The sequence below is a fragment of the Otolemur garnettii genome, unplaced genomic scaffold (genome assembly GCF_000181295.1).
Source record: "Otolemur garnettii isolate 467f Iridium unplaced genomic scaffold, OtoGar3 scaffold00031, whole genome shotgun sequence".
Lineage (NCBI taxonomy): Eukaryota > Metazoa > Chordata > Mammalia > Primates > Galagidae > Otolemur > Otolemur garnettii.
The window spans coordinates 16,880,560-16,901,274 of NW_003852426.1; the positions used below are offsets into that span (position 1 = coordinate 16,880,560).

Here is a 20,715-nt window from a genome sequence, read left to right on the forward strand (position 1 = left end):
AATCATATAGAAAAAGTCTAAAAATCATTTCATTATTTAATAACTTTTTTTTACAATCTAAGACTGCTAGAATTCAAAATAGCAATTTAAGTATGTTGCCTTCACAGTGAATTTAGTGTACGAAGATTTTCAGACAAATGACATTACTTCTATTTAAAGTTATATTTATGCATGAAACCAAATTTCAATTTCTTCAAAAATACCTTTTTAATCATTTATACATTTTTTTAGAAAGCATACACTCATGCTTCTTTATCACAGAAAGTGATGTTGGATTCTTAGTACGCTGCTGATAACCCCAACAGCAGCAGTCAGGCATTTTCTTTGAGTCCAAACAAGGTGAAGTAGCATGCTTTAGCAGAGCTCAGGCCCAGGCATAGCCACCTATGTAGACAGGGTGGCATCACTCCTCCAGAAGGCCCTGGCCGTCTTGAGGCCTAGCAGATGTCACATTCTTTGTCTATATTCAATTCGGCACCGCCCTTCTGGCTGGGGGACACCCACCAAATGGAGAGAACTCTGAAAACAAAAAATGCAGAAGGAATATAGAAATGAGCAGACATAAGCCTACAGTTTTACACTTACAGTTTCTTCACTTATAATTTTCTCTAAGAGATGGAGAGTTTAAGTTTTTAAAGTTGAAAATGAATTTCACAATGTCAAGCATCAACTTTAGCCTTTGGAGGAAAGTCCCTTAATCTAATAATCTTGGAACCACTTCACATGCCTCAAGGCTATGGGCCTACCACCTGTTCTTCACCTTATTTGGCTAGATAGGACACCACAAATAAGGCCTAAAAGCTGTGACCCTTCATTTGTAATTACTGAGTGAGCTCTCTATGCCATGTGTCATAGGTGTTTAAAAAACCATGTGGAGTCAGTGATATGAATCACTATTACAGTGCACTTATGACCTTAACTTTCCAAAAGGATATTTTGTGCATTCCAAATGTTCTGATTTTTTTCCTCCCTAGTTAGGAATGAAGTATAAATCTGTGTGGGAATGAGGGGAGGCCAGTGTATTGTAAATAATACAAAGAGGTTTTTGAGGCTTGAGGGCTTAAAAAAGAAAAGTAACCTGTTCTGTCAATCTTGAAGGTTGGAGGGAGAGGAGGAATGAGGAAGAAGGAGGTGGTGCCAATTTAGACAGTCTATTTTCAAGTTTGAATGCAACAGGGCACAGGATGGGCTCCCTAGCAAGGAATTTGCTAGGGCAGTTGATAGAATGAGTTGAAGGGTTCTTCAGGGCTCCTATGTGCTCACTGAAATTGCTGGAGGCTCCAGCAGAAAAATTACCTGAGTTTAGGAATTTCAAGTGAGAAAAAAAGAGACCCCATCCCTACACAAAATAGAAATTAGGTGGGTGTGGTGGCAGGCACCTATAGGCCCAGCTACTTGGGAGGCTAAGGCAGGAAGATTGCTTGAGCCCAGGAGTTGAGTTTACTCTAAGCCAGGCTGATGCCATGGTGCTCTAGCCTGGGCAACAGAGTAGGACTCCATCTCAAATAAAAAACAAAAACAAAAACAAAACCAAACAAACCCAAAAACTTTTCTAGAGAAAGAATTCATAAGTTTTGTGAGATTTTCTAAAAATCCATGACTTCTCAAAAGGTGAAATGAAACAAAACTTATCAAATGAACAAATAAAATCCCACTACTTTAACAAAAATGTTCTTGCTTTTGCAAGAAAATTGAAGCTGTTTTTCATGAATGCTCAAAATGGAATAGTCTCTACTGCCAGCATCAGGACTCTCCTGACCAATCACCAGCCCTTAAAAGGTTTGTATTATTTCTGCATTGTTCAGTGGAGAGAAACTGACACCAAATTAAATTTGTTAAATAAAACACTGGACTGTTGCAAACTAAAACACTGGACTGTTGCAAATTAAAATAAATAAAACACTGGACTGTTGCAAACTAAAATCAAGGATTACAGCATTTAACTGGAGGTTAAAATAAAACACTGGACTGTTGCAAACTAAAATCGAGGATTACAGCATTTAACTTTTTCTACTATGGAGAGTCAATTCCTTCGGGAGAGTTGGTTTCCAAGTCCACTGATTTCTCAGAACACGCTTTGACAACCCATCCCTTCCATTTCCCTGAAGAGTATGTTTATTTGAAGTTTATTTCCTGTAATTTTTGATCACTTCATTTCCTAATTTATGAAAACAAGTCCAATAATTAAATAATTTCAATTGACCTTTCTCTTCCTAGTACAAGAACTGTGAAAGAAAATGCTCTCTGAAATAATGGGAATTCACTTCGACTTGTACTTTTTACAAACTGAGGTAACATTTCTTTAAACGAATGTTCTTAGCAGTGTCAAAACATATACGTGTATGAAATGGTATTAGAAATTAAATAGGGTTAACAGAATTCTTAGGAAGAAAGTGCTTGCAAAACCTTGCCTAAGGAGTTGGTCAAAATTACTGATCTCCATGGTTTTGACAAATGTCATCGCTCTAATCTGAAAAGGCATTTCCATGTCCTCTTTGTGGTGGGAAAACAGTAGGATGTTAAGTCAGTCCTGGGCAAAATGACATCTAACTTGGTGGACCAGGAATTAGTATTTGGTGTCTGCAAAGCCCGGCCTTAGTGTTCACTTTGCAAACAAGAAACCGACAATGTACATGAAGGGAGTTTTGAGTTCCTTTTCATTTTTAAGATTTTGAGAGCTCTTCATCATTGACAGTTACTCGTACTCAAAACACAAGTGCAAAACAAATCAAGAGAAAGCACTGAAATCTGCATATTTGTGAGTAACACAGTGTTTTCTGCCTATAACACATCTACATAATTTCTATTAAAATGTAACCCAAGGGTTTTCTTTATCCCTCTATACGTATGCAGTATTAGATCAAGAGTAAATCAAAGCACAAAATGCTGTATGAAGAGCCCTGAGATCGCATTGCCTCATTTCTGAGCTCTGGCCTCAGTTTAAATAACATTTTTTATCTAGTTTTCAAAATGACTTTCAAACGTTTGGAATTAAATTAACCTTCCCCTTATTTCTCACAGTAGTGGACCTCACAGTGTGACACCCAGACCAACAGTGACAGCAACACCTGGAACTTGTTAGAAATGCAAATTCCAAAGCCCCTGTCCAGTTCCTACTGGGTCAGGGACTCTAGGGATGGGCCCAGCCATCTGTGCTCTGACAAGAGCCCTGGCTGACTCTCATGCTCATGTCAGCTTGAGAGACACTGGTCTAGTGGAAGAGTCCTACAGGGGAGTTAAATGGCTGGCATCTTCAATGGTCAGAGGTAGGAATAAAGCCTCTTCATTTCTATTTGCTGTTTTTATTGTTGGGTCAGTTTTCCACACCATTGCCTGTTTTCCAAATAGACTTAGGGCTATGACTTGCATCCAAAACCGATGGTTCACTTTTGGACCTACAAACCTTCCTTTCTATGGAAACAAAGCCAAAGTCGAGGCCATGCTTATTTAAAAAAGGGGAAAATGCCCCATCTAATAAATTCATTGAGACGCTCCTAACACTGGGAGTGGTGGAGACACTGCTATTAGGTCCTGGCCATGCGGCAACGGGGCACATGGAGCAGACCCTGAATTAAGGGGACCGAGTATGTCTCAATCTGGTTCTATCCAAGGCACCTGTGAAGAGCAGGCATAAGTTAGGAAATCAGTGAGCTCATCTCTGGTAAACCAAGGGGTCAGAGTTTGCATCAAATCTGAAAGTTACCATGAAATTCAAAATTCTGAATGTACTTGCCTGTTTTGGTAATGGGTCCAGAAGAGTACAGTCATATTTATAAAGCAGTAAGATAATACATATTTGAATCTCTAACAGAGCAAACCACCTGAAAGAAAAACATAAAATTGTTACTTGATGGCGAAAGAGGCGTGAATATCTACCAACAGAGAATATCCAGAAAGTGTACATATTTCAAAGCAAATACACTGCCAACTGAATAAAAAAAGAATTCAAGCTTTCCAGAATTCAAGTTAGTTTTTTCGGAAGTGTTACTGAGGACCACAGACCCAGGCCTGCGCCACCCCACGGGACTCTCTCAGAGCAGTTCTGTCAGCCTCTTATGAAACAGTGGTTCAGCTCACCTTTTATGCTGGTGCTGGAGGTTCAGTTGGTGCAAAGCTACATCAAACTTGCTCAGAAGATCCATTAAAGCAGAATCACATCAAGGTTTACCACATATGGTTATAGTTTGCAAGGGCATACCGGCTATCCTTGGCAGACATTATCATGTGTGTAAGAAAAGGCGAGGACCAGGTCATTTATCTGTTAATATTCTTTTAAGAATATAGTTACTCAGTCAAAGAGATGTGGGGGCTGTGGTCCCTATCCTTTTTTGTCTTCAAACTACCCTCTGGAAACAGGCATGGCATCACTGAGTCAAGGACCATGTGAAATTAGGGGGGCAAGTGATGCTGGTGTGGACGTGAGAAGGGAACACTTTTGCATTGCTGGTGGACTTGCAAACTAACACACCCTTTGTGGAAAGAAGTATGGAGAATCCTCAAAGAACTAAAAGTGGGCCTTCCATTTGATCCCACAATCCCATTACCCAGAAGAACAAAAATCATTTTACCACAAGGACATTTGCACTAGAATGTTTACTGCGGCCCAATTCACAATTGCCAAGTTGTGGATCAACCCAGGTACCCCTTAACTCATGAATGGATTAATAAGCTTTGGAATATGTATATCATGGGATTCTATTCAGTCATAAGAAAAGATAGAGATTTTATCTTTTGTGTTTACCCAGGTGGTGTTGAAACACAGTCTTCTTAGTAAAGTATCCCAAGAATGGAAAAAAAAGTGCCTGATGTACTCAGTACTAATAAAAACCAATATATAAACAACTACATGCCCACATTAAAGAAAACCACAAGTACGGTCTGGTGAGGGGAAGGGGTGGGGGAGGGAGAGTGCAGGGGGGCAATTGGTGGGATCTCATCTGCTGTGCACCATGTGAGCGTGTTCAGCACGCCCCCTGGGTGAAGGGCTCAACTACAACTTGAACTTTACCTTAGAAATGAAAACAAGGTAACCCAAACATTTGTACCCTCGTATCAATCTGAAATTTAAAAAAATTAAACATAAAGAAAATATTAGGCTGGCAAGCAGAATGAGCAAACATGGCTTCTCCTATTTGTTACTTGGTCTCACAATACTCTTCTTTTCTTTTTTTCTGCAGTTTTTGGTCAGGGTCAAGTTTGAACTCACCACCTCTGGTATATGGGGCTGGTGCCCTTCTCCTTTAAGCCACAGGTGCCACCCAATACTCCTCTTTTCAATATAATCCTTTGCTATTAAAGGAACAGAGCAAGAACATACTTTTTTCTCTATTAATAATAGGTATTCCACAGAGTAGTAAAGGTGATTAAATTACCTTTTTCTTTCTTTTTCTTGAGACAAAGTTGTACTTTGTTGCCCTTACTCTACTATGGTAGAGTGCTGTGGTGTCAGACCTCACAGCAACTTCAAACTTTTGGGCTCAAGCAATCCTCTTGCCTCAGGCTCTCCAATAGCTGGGACTACAGGTGCCGGCCACAATGCCTGGCTTGTTTTTTAGACATGGGGGTCTCATTCTAGCGTAGGCTGGTCTCCAATTCCTGAGCTCAAGCAATCCAGCCGCCTCGGCCTCCCAAAGTGCTAGCTAGGGTTATAGGTGTGAGCTTGATTAAATTGCTTTAAGATGTATGTAAAATGCTTAGCCTGTGAAAACACTCAATACATGAAAGCCCCAGTCTCCCTCTTAAATTTTAGAACTTATGCTCTCCAATGCTGTAGCCATTAGCTACATGTGGTTATTTAATTAAACAAATTAAAACTGTACAAAACAAAAAGTTGCACTGGCTATATTCACGTGCTTAATAGTCATATGTGACTCCTGGCTACCATATTGGATAGTATATATTTAGAACATTTCCATGATTACAGAAAAGCTCTATTGGACAGTCCTGTCTGGGTCTAGGTTCGAGGGGCCACTGAAAATTACTCCCTGAATGTTCTGTAGGCACCTTAAGTTTCCCCAAACTTCCAAATTTGTTCTTCTTTTTGTAATCTTTGTCTCAAGAGTGCTCAAGCTTTTTGATCACACACCCTGGTAATAAAATATTTGATATTAAATAAAAATAACATTTTATAATAAAATATATGCCCTACTATATATCTATATTTATTTTAAATTATGTATTTATACTACTGATCCATTTATTGCCTACTTTCTAAAACACATGCAAATAGAAAGTAAAAATCTGAGAAAAGTATAAATGAGATTCTGCTCTTTTTCCTGGCATCCCATTGGGTTGTTCTGAGCTCTATGCACTGTAGGCAGACCCTTTTAGGATCCATCACCCTTAATGAACACAATTAATCCAATGGACCAGAAAACTGGAAGTCATCAATCCTCAATCCTATTACCCTTCACATTCAGTTAGGCATCAGGGCCTTTGTTCATCTCCTAGTTAATAATTTCCCAGTCTCTCTCCATATCCTCTATCTCCAGTCCCTGAACTACTCCCTCAGTGCAGTCCTTAATTTATTGCCTGAATTACAGAATCATTTTAGTGTCCATAGTGGTCTCTTTGCTTCCAGTTCCACTTCCTTCTACTCTATTTCTATGACATATTTTATCACTGCCTTCTCATTGCATACACACACACACACACACACACACACACACACACACACTGTGCTTCCCATTTACTTCCAAATACATCGGAAGGCAGCCAGCAGATCCATCCCCTACATATTTCTGCAGCCTCCTCTCTCCCAGTGCTCCCATTTGACACCCTTGTTCTTGCCACACTTTATTACTTGACATTTCCTGAATGACAGTGTTCTGCCAGCCCCTGCCTGTCTGAGGCTCACACTCCTGCAAGCACCACTCCATCACTTGCCTCTGGAACAAGGTGCCCATCCTCTCCATCTCTCTGGTTTCCTGTTCACATCTCAGCTGTAGCTTCTACTGCACTGAATTGTGATTGCTCATTACCCATCTCTCTTCTAAAGGTGAAACTGCATTTTCTGGCCTTAACACAGTGAACAATGATGGCGCCTAATAATGTTAACTGAATAAAATGAATAGACGATGGGCGCTGATGTCTTCCATAAAGCAGATTCTATTTCCTGCCCTTCCTACCATTCTCTGTGTTTCTATGACACGCTGCATATCCCTCAAGTCAGGTCCTTAGCCTGTAATCCTACTATGTCTTACTGTATTATAATTAGTCATTTGCATGTCTCTTTCTTCATATTGACTACAGTCTTCACAAAAAGCAGAAGCCCTGTCTTATTCACGGTTGAATCCTCAGCATTTGTTCCTTGCATGAGTGAATGACTGACTATGATGATCTGATGTTTCTATCAAATAGATCCCCCCCCACCACAGGTGATTTTGAAACATCTTAACTATGTTTCATTTGAAATGAAATCTGGAGCACTCCAGGTGTTGTTATAATACACTTGAATACCACATTAATTCTTTTATGATATTTATGTTGCAAATTTAATTCTATTTACTGGTACATGCTAAAGATAATTTGTTTCAAGAAAGTATCAATGTCTATGAAATAGGACACACCCAATGTTTACTGATTCAGATCAAATTAAGTAGTGATTTCAAGAAAACACAATTTTGGGAATTTGCATGCAGGTTCAGAATTTCTCACGATTAAGATTTTGTCAAACTTTAAACAAACTAGAACCTTCACTCCAGGTCCTGATAAAGTAACAAAAATCATTGTTATGTTCCTGCCTTAAATAACTCAAAAAAGAAAAAAAAAATGGGCAAAATCCACAGTGTAGGAAGATCTCCCAGAAAAGAAAGAAAATGAGGTGAGCCCTGTGATTGCTTTAGTTTACTGCCCATGGCAGTTTCTATACCACAGTGCAAAGCAGGGAAAACCATCAAGACCGGACAGTATTATGCACTTGAGGAGACAGAGATCAAGTTCAGGCAAGCTAAAAAAGACTAGAATCAGAGAGGAGGGAGTTTCACATGAGGGAGACCACCAGTACTCCAGAGATCTAAATAGGGGTCTTTTCTGAATATTTGGCAGAGTACAGATCTCTGCACGTGTGAGAAGAAACTGCTGAGGTCGGAAAGGATGACGAAAAGACAGTCAAAGAGTAATAAGCTGAACAGGGCCTAGAGCCCAAATAAGACACGGACATCTGCCTTCCCACAGAAAGGGTGTGAAGACCGTTTAGCACACAGATCACTGCTAGAATCCTTAAAAGGGTTCTGCCTGGGTAGTGGTATTATAGTATCTTATGTTAAACGGCATTTTGGAATTTCCTTAACAAAACTTCTCAGCAACTAACCACATGTCATAATAAACTAAAACTAGAAGAATACAATAAAATCCAGCATCCCTGACACTTACATCTTGCATTTAACTCAAAAATTACCAGGTCTAGAAGAAACAAGAAAATATGATGCAAAAGCAAGAAAAATCTGTTCAAAGGAAACAGGCTTAGAAAGCATAGATATTAGACACAGTTAATTAACTATCCTCTATATATTCAAACAGGTACACAACAACAGCATGATCAAGAAAAGACACCCACATTTAACTTCTAGCAACAATGACGACAAAATACACCTTAAATGAAAAATATACTGGATGGGATTGATGGTTGATAAGATACTGCAACAGAAAAGATCAGGGAACGTAATTAACACAACAATGATAAGTATCTAAAATGAAGTGATGAAGTACCTAAAATAATAAGGCGATAAAGCGAAATGAATAGAGTCATTGACCTGTCAACAGCCTAACAGGTGTGTAATTAGATATGGAAGGACAAGCAGGAAATAGATTTTATTATCAGAATAAATATTTTTATTTTCAGAAATACTAGCTGAAACATTTTCAAGTTTTTGAAAACTATAATTTACAAATCCAAGAAGCTCGATGAACCCCCAGCAGAAGAAACATAAAGAAAACCAGACCAAGCAAATCATGATCAACACTAAATACCAGTTACGAAGAAAACAATTTTAGGGTAGTGCCTGAGGCTCAAAGAGTAGGGTGCAGGCCTCATATACCAGAGGTGGTGGATTCAAACCCCACCCCCGCCAAAAATTGCAAAAAGAAAAAGAAAACAATTTTAAGTAGCCAGATAAAAAAAGATGCAATAAAGAACAACACAATTAAAAGCTAACACAGATTTTTCATCAGAAACTATGTAACCCAGAAGACAATGAGCAATATGTTTAAAGTATGGAAAGAAAAAAAACCAACCATCAAGATAGGAAGATAGTACTCCACTATGGAAGAGAGTAGCTTTGAAATCTAGGGGCAAATATTTAATTTCCTCCTTAAGAATTTAGATTACACTATGTATTATACAATACAATGATGATCATTGGGAGATACGTGAAAGAAAGAGACGTTGAAATGATAGTCAACTATTCAATACAGAATTTGTTTCTCCCCACCAGGCACACTGCATGGGTATATTACACACTTTCTGGGTGAAGGACACACCTATAACTCTGACTCTAACCATACAAAAGCAAACTACATAACCAGAATGCACGTATTCCCATAATAATCTGAAATTTTAAATGTGAACAACTAACATTTGGACAGATTAAGGCCCCGTGGCTGTGTCCACCAGGGACTGTTAGGAGGAACTTAAGACCCAAGGATGACCATGGACAGTCCCGCTAAAAGCTCCCAGTGTTATTCTAGACTCAGACTTTGAGAAACGCACTGCAGAAGGAAAGCAGATGAACCTTAGAGGAAAATCCACTTCTGGGGGAGCGAGAGGCTAAGAGGAGAGTGGCTGCTCTGGGACTGTTTTGCAAAAGAGATAAGCTCGTGCCATGTAAAGAAGGCATGGAAGGTTAGAACAGGACTTTCTGTGATGTGCTCAACTTTAATAATTTTCTCCAGGACCATGGGAAAAGAAGTATGTCATGTATAATTTTAATATTTCCCTGCCTTTGCTGTGATTTTTTTTTAACTTCAAAAATTCTGTCATAACTGATGCACTTTACTCTCTTGTATGACAGTGTAGTGGAGAAGAAACAGGTGTTAACACGCAGGAGGCGTGAGTGGTCTCACTTACACCCCTGTGCTGGGGATGCTGTGAAAGCAACAGCAGCCCATTTTTAGGCAGGTGGGCAGCAGCAGGTAGAGGATTTGAGAGTGCATCAATGTCACACAACACTGCAAGGGTCCAATGTGAGTGGGTAAGTATGGTGTGAATGTAACATACCAGTCTGTTCTCTCTTCTCCTCCTGGAAAGGAAGTGACCTTTTCTTTTTTTTAATTTCAGGAAGTAACTTTTATGGGAACACTAAACTGATGTTTAGATCATACACTAAGAATTCTCACAATAAAATAAGATCTCCATTCATTTATTTGTTCATTATTTATTGTGTTTTTATGTGCCTTACCTGCTTCAAGGCACTGAACTTACCCCCATAAACAAAACGACATTTGTGTTCTCAGGAAGCTTAAACTATAGCAGAATATGTACTAGCATAATAAATAAGGCGAGATAAGAAGAAAGGGAGTGATGGAGGTGCGGGCTAAAATATTTTAGATAAGGAAGGTGTCTCTAGTGAGGTGATACATTAGCAGATAATGGGATAAAGTAAGAGAATGAGCCATAGTGAATATCTGGGCTACCGTATTCCATGCAGAGGAATTGAAGGGTATAAAATCTAGAGGTAGGAGAATGAGGAACAGGAGGCTCGGAAACATCAAGAAAGGCAAATACCAGAGAAACAGTCTAGTTATCGAGAGAGCCTTGTGGGACCTGTTAGAGATTTCATTTTATTCTGTGAGATGAGAGGCTATCAAATGGTTTTAAGCAATACAAGTTCTAAAAGAATCATTCCACCTGCTACTTTGAGAACAAAATATAGGGGCATGTGTATGGGAGCTATTATAAAAGATTCATTAGAAAGCTGTTACAATTTTCTATATAACAGAAAGTGGTGACTTGAACTAGGATGGTAGAAATAATTGTGAACCCCAGTTGGAATCTGGAGGTACTCTGCAGGATGGACCGACAGTTTGCATTGCAGACGTGAAGAACGGAAAGGAGTCAGGCTGACTCCGGAGGTTTCGACTTGAGGAAATGCAAGGATGAGGCTGGAATTTACCTCAGCCGGCACTCGGGAAGGAAGAGCAGATTGAGGAATCGTAATCTGGAGTTCAGTTTTAGACGTGGTCAGCACAGATTTCTACAGACCAGTGGTCTGCAGACAGCCAGTGGAGATGTGAGCAGGAGCGGAGTAAATGAGCCCTGCGTTTAGAAGGGTTTCACTCAGCGCTGGAGATACTAAAAGGATTAAAAAAAAATCTGAAGAGACAGACTTAGATACTCCAAAATTTGGAGTCAGAAAAGTGAGGAATATGAGAAAGGAGATGGAGAAGGGAAGAATAACAGAGAGAGCTCAGAAGCTCCACGGAGAAAGTGTTTCATGGACGGTGTCAGCCAGCCTATCGCAAGGAGAAGGGGGTAAAAAGCACCAACAGATGAAGTTAAACATAAAGTTACAACTTAAATAACCACTTCTTCTCCCGACTTAGCTTCCTTTTTACAAGTAAGTTAGATGATATCCCTCTTTCCTATAACTAGGCTGACATTTGGGGTTCAGAAGAATCATCAGTGCCTTCCTAATATTCAAGGTTTCCTTGGCAGCACTAGAAAAACACTGGCTAATTTTACATTTGTGAATTATGGAAAAGTTGGGTAGGTTCCTTGCTATGTCCAAAACAAATCCCATTTTCTTATCATTGTTCTAAGCGCTTCTCTAATACTAGCTTGTCAGACATCAGTGGTGTGATTTCCAACCTCTCTGAGCTCAGCATCCTGGGATAAAAGACTTTCCTGAAGGGAAGAGGAGGTGGGGGAGGAGGGAGAATATTTGGGGGGACCTCACCTAATGCACATGATGCAATGGTACATTTCAAAACTATTAAGAAATAAGTATAATTGTACAAATAGAGAGACAATGTACAGAATGGGAGAAAATATTCACAAGCTACATATACAATAAAAGGCTGAGATTCAGAATCTACGAAGAATTCAAGCGAATCAGCAAGAAAAAAAAACATTAAAAAGTTGGCAAAAACCATAAACAGAAGCCTTTCAAAATAAGATAGATGAATGGCTAATAAACATATGAAAAAATGCTTAAGATCACTAATCATTATGGAAATGCAAATTAAGACCACACTGAAATATCACCTTGCCCCTGTTAGAATGGCTTTTATTAAATAGTCAGTGCCTGCAGCTCAAAAGGGTAGGGCGCCAGCCCCATATGCTGGAGGTGGTGAGTTCAAAACCAGCCCCGGCCAAAAAAAAAAAGTCCCAAAACAAGCCTCTTTGCCTCCTTGGCCTGGTGATGAAGGCCCATTTGTTGTCTATGATGAACATATTTTGATTGGTAAGCATGTATCTTGCTCTTAGTCTGTAAACCTGCCTTTGTCTTCCTCAATAAACTTTGTTTCATGTTTTCATTAAAAAAAAAAAAGGGCCCCCCCCCCAAAAAAAATGCGTTCCTGGTTTTCAAGTCTCCATACAGGCACCACAACAAACCATAAAGGCAGCATGTGAAAGGGCAGTGTGGGAGCTGGGCAAGTAAAGAAGGTTCTCTAGGCAGAGAAATGACATGCACCAAGGCACAGACTTAGAAAGGGCCCTGGCCCATCCAAGGGCCTGGAAGCTGTTTACTCCATGCAGAAGGTGAGGTGATGAGAGACGGAGCTGGACAGACAAGAGGGACCGATTCTTGGAGGGGTTTCAGTGTGCATGTGACAGCTTTGGCATTTTCCTCCTGAAAGTGCTACAGAACCAGTGAACAGAATATACTTATTGACAAATAGGTAAATGTGAAAACAAGGTTCCTTTAAACATTACTACACATAGGAGGTCCTCAAGCAAGGGGTTTCTCTATCACTAAAGGGGTTTGCAAAGCACATGAGTAATGTAAACAAGGCCAGAAATCATAATCTAAGACCACAAGTTTAAACATTTCGAAAGACCACATGTATGTTGATTAGAAATACTTAGAAAAGGTGAATGAAGTGAGCAAGTAGCTGAATAGAAACCTCAAGTATTTCTGCAGAACACTCAATTCAACAACTATCTGTATAAGGAAGTACCTTCAGAAGAATCAAGATCGGGTGAGCAAGTAGAATCAGAAAAAGTGGTTACCAAAGGCCCGGGCAGTGGGAGAGTTGGGGAAATATTAGTCAAAGGACACAAAATTTCAGTTAGACAGGGGAAATAAGTTTAAGAGATGTATTGTATATCATGGTGACTACAGTATTAACGACATATTGCATAATATATGTGAAAATTGCTAACAGAGTAGATTTTAAGTGTTCTCGCCACAAAAAAATAAGTATGTGGCATAATGTATAAAGCTGTTAAACGGCTTGATTTAGCCATTCCACAACATATACATAGATCAAAACATGCGTGCTATAAATACATATAAATTTAATTGTCAATTAAAATAATTTTTTAAAACTTTCAAGAAAGATATATATTGCAGAAAATTGATAAAGCAAAATGAGAAAAAGGGAATGATAGAAATTTAACAAAAGATTGTTAACAATATTTATCAATTTATTAAAATAGTTTTCTTCTACACTTAGAAGGTAGTATTCCTTAACTAATTTTAGTCACTGTGATGCTTTTAAAAATGATAAAACTACATTTTTCTCAAAGATAAACTATAACCTAGTCTTTCGACCAATTCATACCATGCATTTTGAATTAGTGAGGCTTAAATATTTTTCTTCTTTTATTTTTACTGTTGTTAGTTTTCTTATTCGATTAATGTTAACTATTAAAATATTAATATAGCATTCAGTATTCTAAACATTTTGACAACTTAAGTTAAAGGAAAAGTAAGATTAATAATACATAATACAATAATAAAACGTGCTGCAAATCTTATTTTCTCTAAATTGAAATATTTTCATGTTCTAGTAGAATTACTCCAATTATCCACTAATTTTTTTTTTTTTTTAGTTAGAGACAAGGTCTTGCTCTGTTGTTCAGGCTAGAGTGGAGTTGGGTGATCATAGCTCGCTGCAGCCTCAAACTGCTGGTCTCAAACTATCCTCCTATCTCAGCCTTCTGAGTAACTGGAACTACAGATGGGCACCATCATAACTAGTTAATTTTTTAATTTTTTTGTAGAGATGGAGTCTCACTATATTTCTCTGGCTTGTCTCAAACACCTCAGCCTCCCCAAGTGCTAGGATTATAGGCATGAGCAACTGTGCCCAGCCCCTAAAGTTTTGTTTTTTAAGCCTTTACTATTTTACTGAATTTTGTTCAATATCTAAAATACCAGAAACTGGTATATACATACCTGCGTATATGCCAGTTTAGAAGCTTTTCATATTAAAGAAAACAGACCTCATAAATTTGTATTCTTACATAAGTTCCTCAGAAGCAAGCTGAGCTATGTTTGGGTGAGTAATGTTTTCTTAATACTTCTGTTACCAAAACAGTGAAAATAATAAGGGACAGTATTTATAACATATTTTTTACACATACAAGAACATTATACATCTACAAATGCAGCTAATTAAAATATAAACCTGTTGAAAATTCCTTACTTAGGACTTGTATATTTTCCCTTTATTCAGGAATAAAGGCAAAGGAATTGTACTGGCTTCATCGAGTTTAAGTACTCATCAAATAGAAATAATATCATGATTTATTTCCAGATTACTGATGTATAATTGACAAATAAAAGTTATATATATTTAAGGTATACCACGTGATGATTTAATATACATTGAGAAACATGTATTTTGTGAAATGACTACCCAAATCAAGCTGATTAACATGCCCATCACCTCACATAGTTACGTGTGTGTGTGTGTGTGTGTGTGTGTGTGGTGAGCACACTTAAGAGCTATTGTCTTAGCAAATCTCAAGTATATGTTATTATTAACTATAGTCACCAGGCTGGGCATCAAGTCTCCAGAACTTATTCACCTTATGTACCCCGTGACCTATATCTCCTATCAGCCCTACCTTCCCAGCTCCTCTAACCACTATTCTACTCTCTATTTCAATGAGTTTAACCATCTTTGATTCTACATATAAATGGTCTTATGCACTATTTTTTTGTGTCTAGCTTATTTCACTTAGCACAATGTCTTCCAGGTTTATCCATGTCATAGCAAACGGCAGGATTTCCTTTTTTTTCCCCTTAAGGCTGAAAAATACTCCTCTGTGTGTGTGTGTGTGCATCACATTTTCTTTATCTCTTTATCCATCAAACGCTTAGGTTGTTTTCAGATCTTGGCTATTGTGACATGGAAGTGCAACTATCTCTTCAAGATACTGATTTCATTTCTTTGGCTATCTACCCAGAAGCAGAATTGTGGGATCAACTCTCTTTTGAATTTTTTTAGGGACTGCCATACTGTTTTTCATAGGAACTGTACCATTTTACATCCTCACTAACAGTGCATAAGGGTTCCAATTTCTCCACATCCTCACTAGCACTTTGTATTTTCCTTTTGCTGCTAGAAACCATCCTAACTGGCATGTTAACTTGAAATAAAAATATAGAGAGATGAATCTTGAAGCAAGAGGGTTTATTGGACTAGAGAAGGAATAGAATTACAAATCAGGGCAATATGCATAGACCAAGGTGGCCTCTGGTATCTCTGGAGAACAGAAGAAGAGGTTAGGATTTTACTGGAGGAAGAGAAGATTATGCAAGTTGCTTTGAAGGAAAGTTCATTGGTGCTACTAGTGTCTTACAAGGGAGCAAGTGAGTTCTGATTGGTGGGTGTCCACAATTGCTAGGTAGTCCTTGTTATTTGGGGAGTTATAGGCCCTAGCACTTTTTTAAGTTTTTCTTTTTTAATTGTTTGGGATTCATTGAGGGTACCTAGAACTTTTTGATTGGGCCTGTGAGACAGTTTTTTGGGACGGGTGTATGCAACCTTTTTTCCTGTGACTTCTTGAGTCCCCTTTTATTTGAGTATGACATAAACAACTTTATTTTGCATACTCAACTTTCACAAGTATGAGGTCATATTTCATGCTAGTTTTAATTTGGATTTACATAGTGATTAATGATGCTAAACATCTTTTCATGTGTACTGGCTATTTGTACATCTTCTCTCAAGAAATGTCTATCAAGTCCTTTCTCCATTTTTGGATCGCTTGTTTTGTTGTTGTTGAGATTTAGAAGTTCTTTATAGATTTTGGATTCTAATCTCTTATCAGATATATAATTTGCAAATACTTTCTTCCTTTGGTGGGTTACCTTTTTATTTATTGATACTGTCTTTTGATGCACATCATTTTAAAATTTTCATAAAATCCAATTTGTTTATTTTTCTTCTGTTGTCTTGGCTTTGGTGTCATATCTAAACATCATTGCTAAATCCAATGTCATGAAGCTCTTGCTCTATTTACCTTTAAGGGTTTTATAGTTTTAGGTCTTACATCAGGTTTTTATTCTCTTTGGAGTTAATTTTTTTTTTTTTTTTTTTTTTTTGAGACAGAGCCTCAAGCTGTCCCCCTGGGTAGAGTGCTATGGCTTCACTGCTCACAGCAACCTCCAACTCCTGGGCTCAAGCGAGTCTCCTGCCTCCGCCTCCCAAGTAGCTGGGACCACAGGTGCCCACCACAATGCCCGGCCATTTTTTTGGTTGCAGCCATCATTGTTGTTTGGCGGGCCCGGGCTGGGGATTCGAACCTGCCACCTTAGGTGTACGTGGCTGGCGCCTTAGCTGATTGAGCCACAGGCGCCAGCCTGGAGTTAATTTTTGTATACGGTGTTACAACTTCATTCTTTTGCAAATGGATATCTAGTTTTTTCAGCACCATTTGCTGAAAGACTGACCTTTTCCTATTTAATGGTCTTAGAACACTTGCTAAAAATCATTTGGCCCTAGAGGTATAGGCTATTTCTGAGTTCTGTATTCTATTCCATTGGTCTACATATCTGTCTTGATCCCAGTGCCAGATTATTTTTATTACTGCACCTTTGTATTAAGTTTTGAAATCAGGACATGTGAGTCCTCTACCTCTGTTCTTTTTCAAGATTGTTTTGGCTCCTCAGGATCCTTTGAAATTCATGTAAATTTTAAATAATAACTTTTTTCTACTCCTGCAAAAAACATAATTGGGATTTCGGTAGGGATTATAGTAAATCTGTAGATCACTTTGAGTAGCACTGACATCTTAACAATATTATGTCTTCCAATTCATACACATGGGATGTGTGTCTATTCATTTATGTCTCCTTTAATTACTTTCAGCAATATTTTATAGTTTTCATTGTATGAATCTTTCACCTTCAGGGTTTAGCTAATTTCTAAGGATTTTCTTTTTGACGCTCCTGTACATGGAATTGTTTTCATAGTTTCTTTGTCAGTTTGTACATTGTTAAGAGTACAGAAATGCAGCTGATTTTGTGGGTTGATTTCATATCTTGCTACTTCATTGAATTAATTTATTATTTCTAATTGGGTTTATTTTCTGATTGTGGAACCTTTAAGATTTTCTACATATAAGATCATATAATCTGTAAACAGGGATAATTTTACTTCTTTCTTTCCAATTTGGATTACTTTTATTTCTTTTTTTCCCTCTAATTGCTCTAGCCATAACTTCTAGTACTAGGTGGAAAAGAAGTACCAAGAGTGAGAATTTTGTATTTGTGATCATAGAGGAAAAGCTTTAATTTTCTCAATGTTAAGAGCGACATTACCTGTGGCCTTATCATCTATGGCCTACATTATGCTGGGGTAGTCCTTCTATACCCAATGTGCTGAGCATTTTTATCATGAAAAAAATGTTTATTTTGGCAATTTTTCTCTGCATCAATTGAGATGATCATATAATTTTTGTCCTTCATTCTTAACGTGGTGTATCACATTTCTTGATTTGTATAGGTCAAGCCATTCTTGCATGCCAGGGATAAATCCCACTTGCTCATGGTGCATGATAAAATTTAGCTGTGAAACCATCATGTCCTGGACATTTCCTTGATGAGAGACCAATCAAGACTCAATCTCCTTACTTGTTATTGGTCTGTCCTTGTTTTATATTTCTTCATGAGTTAGTCTTCGCAAGTTATATGCTTCCAGAAAGCTATTCATTTCTTCTAGATTATGCAATTTGTTAGCATATAATTATTCATAGTAATCTCTTACAACCCTTCACATTTCTGTTGTACTGTCTCCTTCTGAATTTATTTGTCTTCTATCTTTTTTCTTTAGGTTCACTTGTGGATTTTGCCTATCTTTTCAACAACAACAAAACCCAGCTCCTTTCTGTGGATATTTTCTGTTAATTTTCTAGTCTCCGCTTCCTTTATTTCTGATTTGATCTTTATTTCCTCATCTCTGCTAACTTTGTGCTTCATCTGTTCTTTTTTTCCTGGTTCTTTGAGGTATTAAATTAAGTTGATTTGAGATCTTTTGTCTTTCATTAATGTAAGTGTTTATCACTATGCACTTGCTTATTAGAGGTGCTTTTCCCATAACGTTCTGTATATTGTGTTTCTATTTTCATTTGTCTTAAGGTATTTTTAATCTTTCTTTCTTTTTTTTTTTTTTTGAGACAGAGCCTCAAGCTGTCACCCTGGGTAGAGTGCTGTGGCTCACAGCAACCTCCAACTCCTGGGTTTAAGTGATTCTTTTGCCTCAGCCTCCCAAGTAGTTGGGACTACAGGCGCCCACCACAATGCCCGGCTATTTTTTGGTTGCAGCCATCATTGTTGTTTGGCAGGCCCGGGCTGGATTCAAAACCGCCAGCTCAGGTGTATGTGACTGGCGCCTCAGCCGCTTGAGCCATAGGCGCGGAGCCAAGGTATTTTTAAATTTCTTTTTTGACTCACTGGTTGTTCAGTATGTGTTGCTTAATTTCCATGTTTGTGAATTTTCCAGTTTTTTTCCTGTAACTGACTTCTAGTTTCCTATCATTCTGTTTAGAAAATGCACTTGTTATGATTTCAACATTCCTAAAATGTTTAAGACTTGTTTATAGCCCTCTATGTGATCGACCCTGGAGAATGTTCCATGCATTCTTGGGAAGGATGCGTTTTCTACTTCTTTTAGATGAAATGTTCTGAATTATACATCAGGTCTAAAGCAGAGGTGTCCAAGCCACAACCCATAGGCCACATGCTGATTTTATAAGGACCATTTTTGCTTATCTGTGGCATCAGATATCACAAAAAGTATGTACAGGTCTTTTTTTTTTTTTCTAATCAGCTTTCATTAATGTTTGTGTATTTAATGTGTGGCCCAAGAAGCTCTTCTTTTTCTAGCCACCCAGATTCAAAGTCGCAGTTTACTGTTAGCTATTCCTTTCAAGTGATTCCCATTTATAATCACCTTCCAAATTTGGTAAATTCTACCACTCCATGTCTCTTACATGGAATATCAGCGGGACCATATAACCTAAGTCATGACCCACACTAATCCACTCTACATAAAACTTTTTCTATTTTATGAATGCCACTTGAGCAGAATACAAACCCCTAAACTAGGTCTTAAAGGGCCTTCCCATTTGGGCCAATGTTTTCATTCTTGCTTCTCACCACTATCTCTAATCTTGTCCCAGTACCAGTAACACCATAAACCACTCAGAGACATACCTCTGTACTTAATGACCCTTTGCTCATTCTGTTTCCTTAAGCTAAAAAGTCTTCTCGCCCTTCAAAGGCTACTTTCCCTAGGAAATCTGTCTCTGACCAAACGTACCTTTCCTCTGGAATCTCTAGCCCACTGTGCTCAGGTACTTCTTATCTTGCAATCCTGTGGTTATTTATCAACCTGATGTTCTTCTTGCCTCAACTAAGTTGTCATTTCAGAAGGGCTGAGAACAGGTGTTATGTCGAAAGCCCCTAAAGGACCCAGGATACTACTTTGCTTATGGTAAGAGCTCAGTACGTTCTAAAAATAGATAATTTCTGTCTAAATAAGGTACTGTTGGTTGCATTGCAGTAATGTGGTCACCTATCACTTTCAAACTCAAAAAACTGTTAACTTAAAAGCTGTCAAGGAAGGTGGCAATGGCCCCTGTTAGAAACAACAGTAATCAGATAATACTTAATCAATGGCCCATATTATATACTTTGTTGTAAAACATTTCAGTCCTTCATTTAAAATACTTGTAGCTCAATGTCAAAGGTGGCTATAATAAAATTTTTAGTTGCTGTTAGGAATATATGTCAAGGGACCTAAAAAAAGCAACATCTATTGTTTTTTACAAGAGCTACTCTTAGAACATCGATACTTAGTAGGCGACAAAAACAATACATGTATTATTGGCTTAAGAACTCCTTCTCCAAAGTGAAAATAGTCAGAGGCAGATGAGCATGACAGGTTTTTGTTGCTATTGCTGCTGTTGTGTGTTAAAGAATCTGACAATTACAATGTTCAGCTTTGGAGTTTTCTGGTGTGTCAGCATGTGTTCAGCTCTAAACAATGGAACTGTTAACTCACACTGCCTTGAAAATAGGGCATTTGTTATCCATATAATGGAAAGAAGATGAACTCTTCAAATCTGAGGAAGTCAGTGATACAATGATATTATAGATCAGACCCAAGTTCTTTCCATATCTCTGCTCTGCCATCCACAGACTCTCCATGGCTGTAAGGCTTGTTCCTTTTGAACCTGCTGCTAGTAACTACAGGAGATATACACATCCTTGTGCGTATCCAGTGGGAGTAGATGAACGGAGGCCTCTCTCCTAACCA

At 38.2% G+C, this 20,715-nt stretch overlaps 1 protein-coding gene across 1 annotated transcript in view; it reads right to left on the minus strand.

Moving 5' to 3' along the window:
- Positions 1–188: 188 nt before the first annotated feature.
- The window catches only part of LOC100964357 (24-hydroxycholesterol 7-alpha-hydroxylase), an 83,950-nt gene continuing 63,423 nt past the window's right edge, over positions 189–20,715 (minus strand). The window contains exons 11-12 of the mRNA XM_003789243.3: positions 3,734–3,821; positions 189–519 (exon numbers count right to left, since the gene is read on the minus strand). Coding sequence (XP_003789291.1) covers positions 448–519; positions 3,734–3,821 — 160 coding nt within the window. The 3' untranslated portion in view covers positions 189–447. The remainder of the gene's footprint in view (positions 520–3,733; positions 3,822–20,715) is intronic.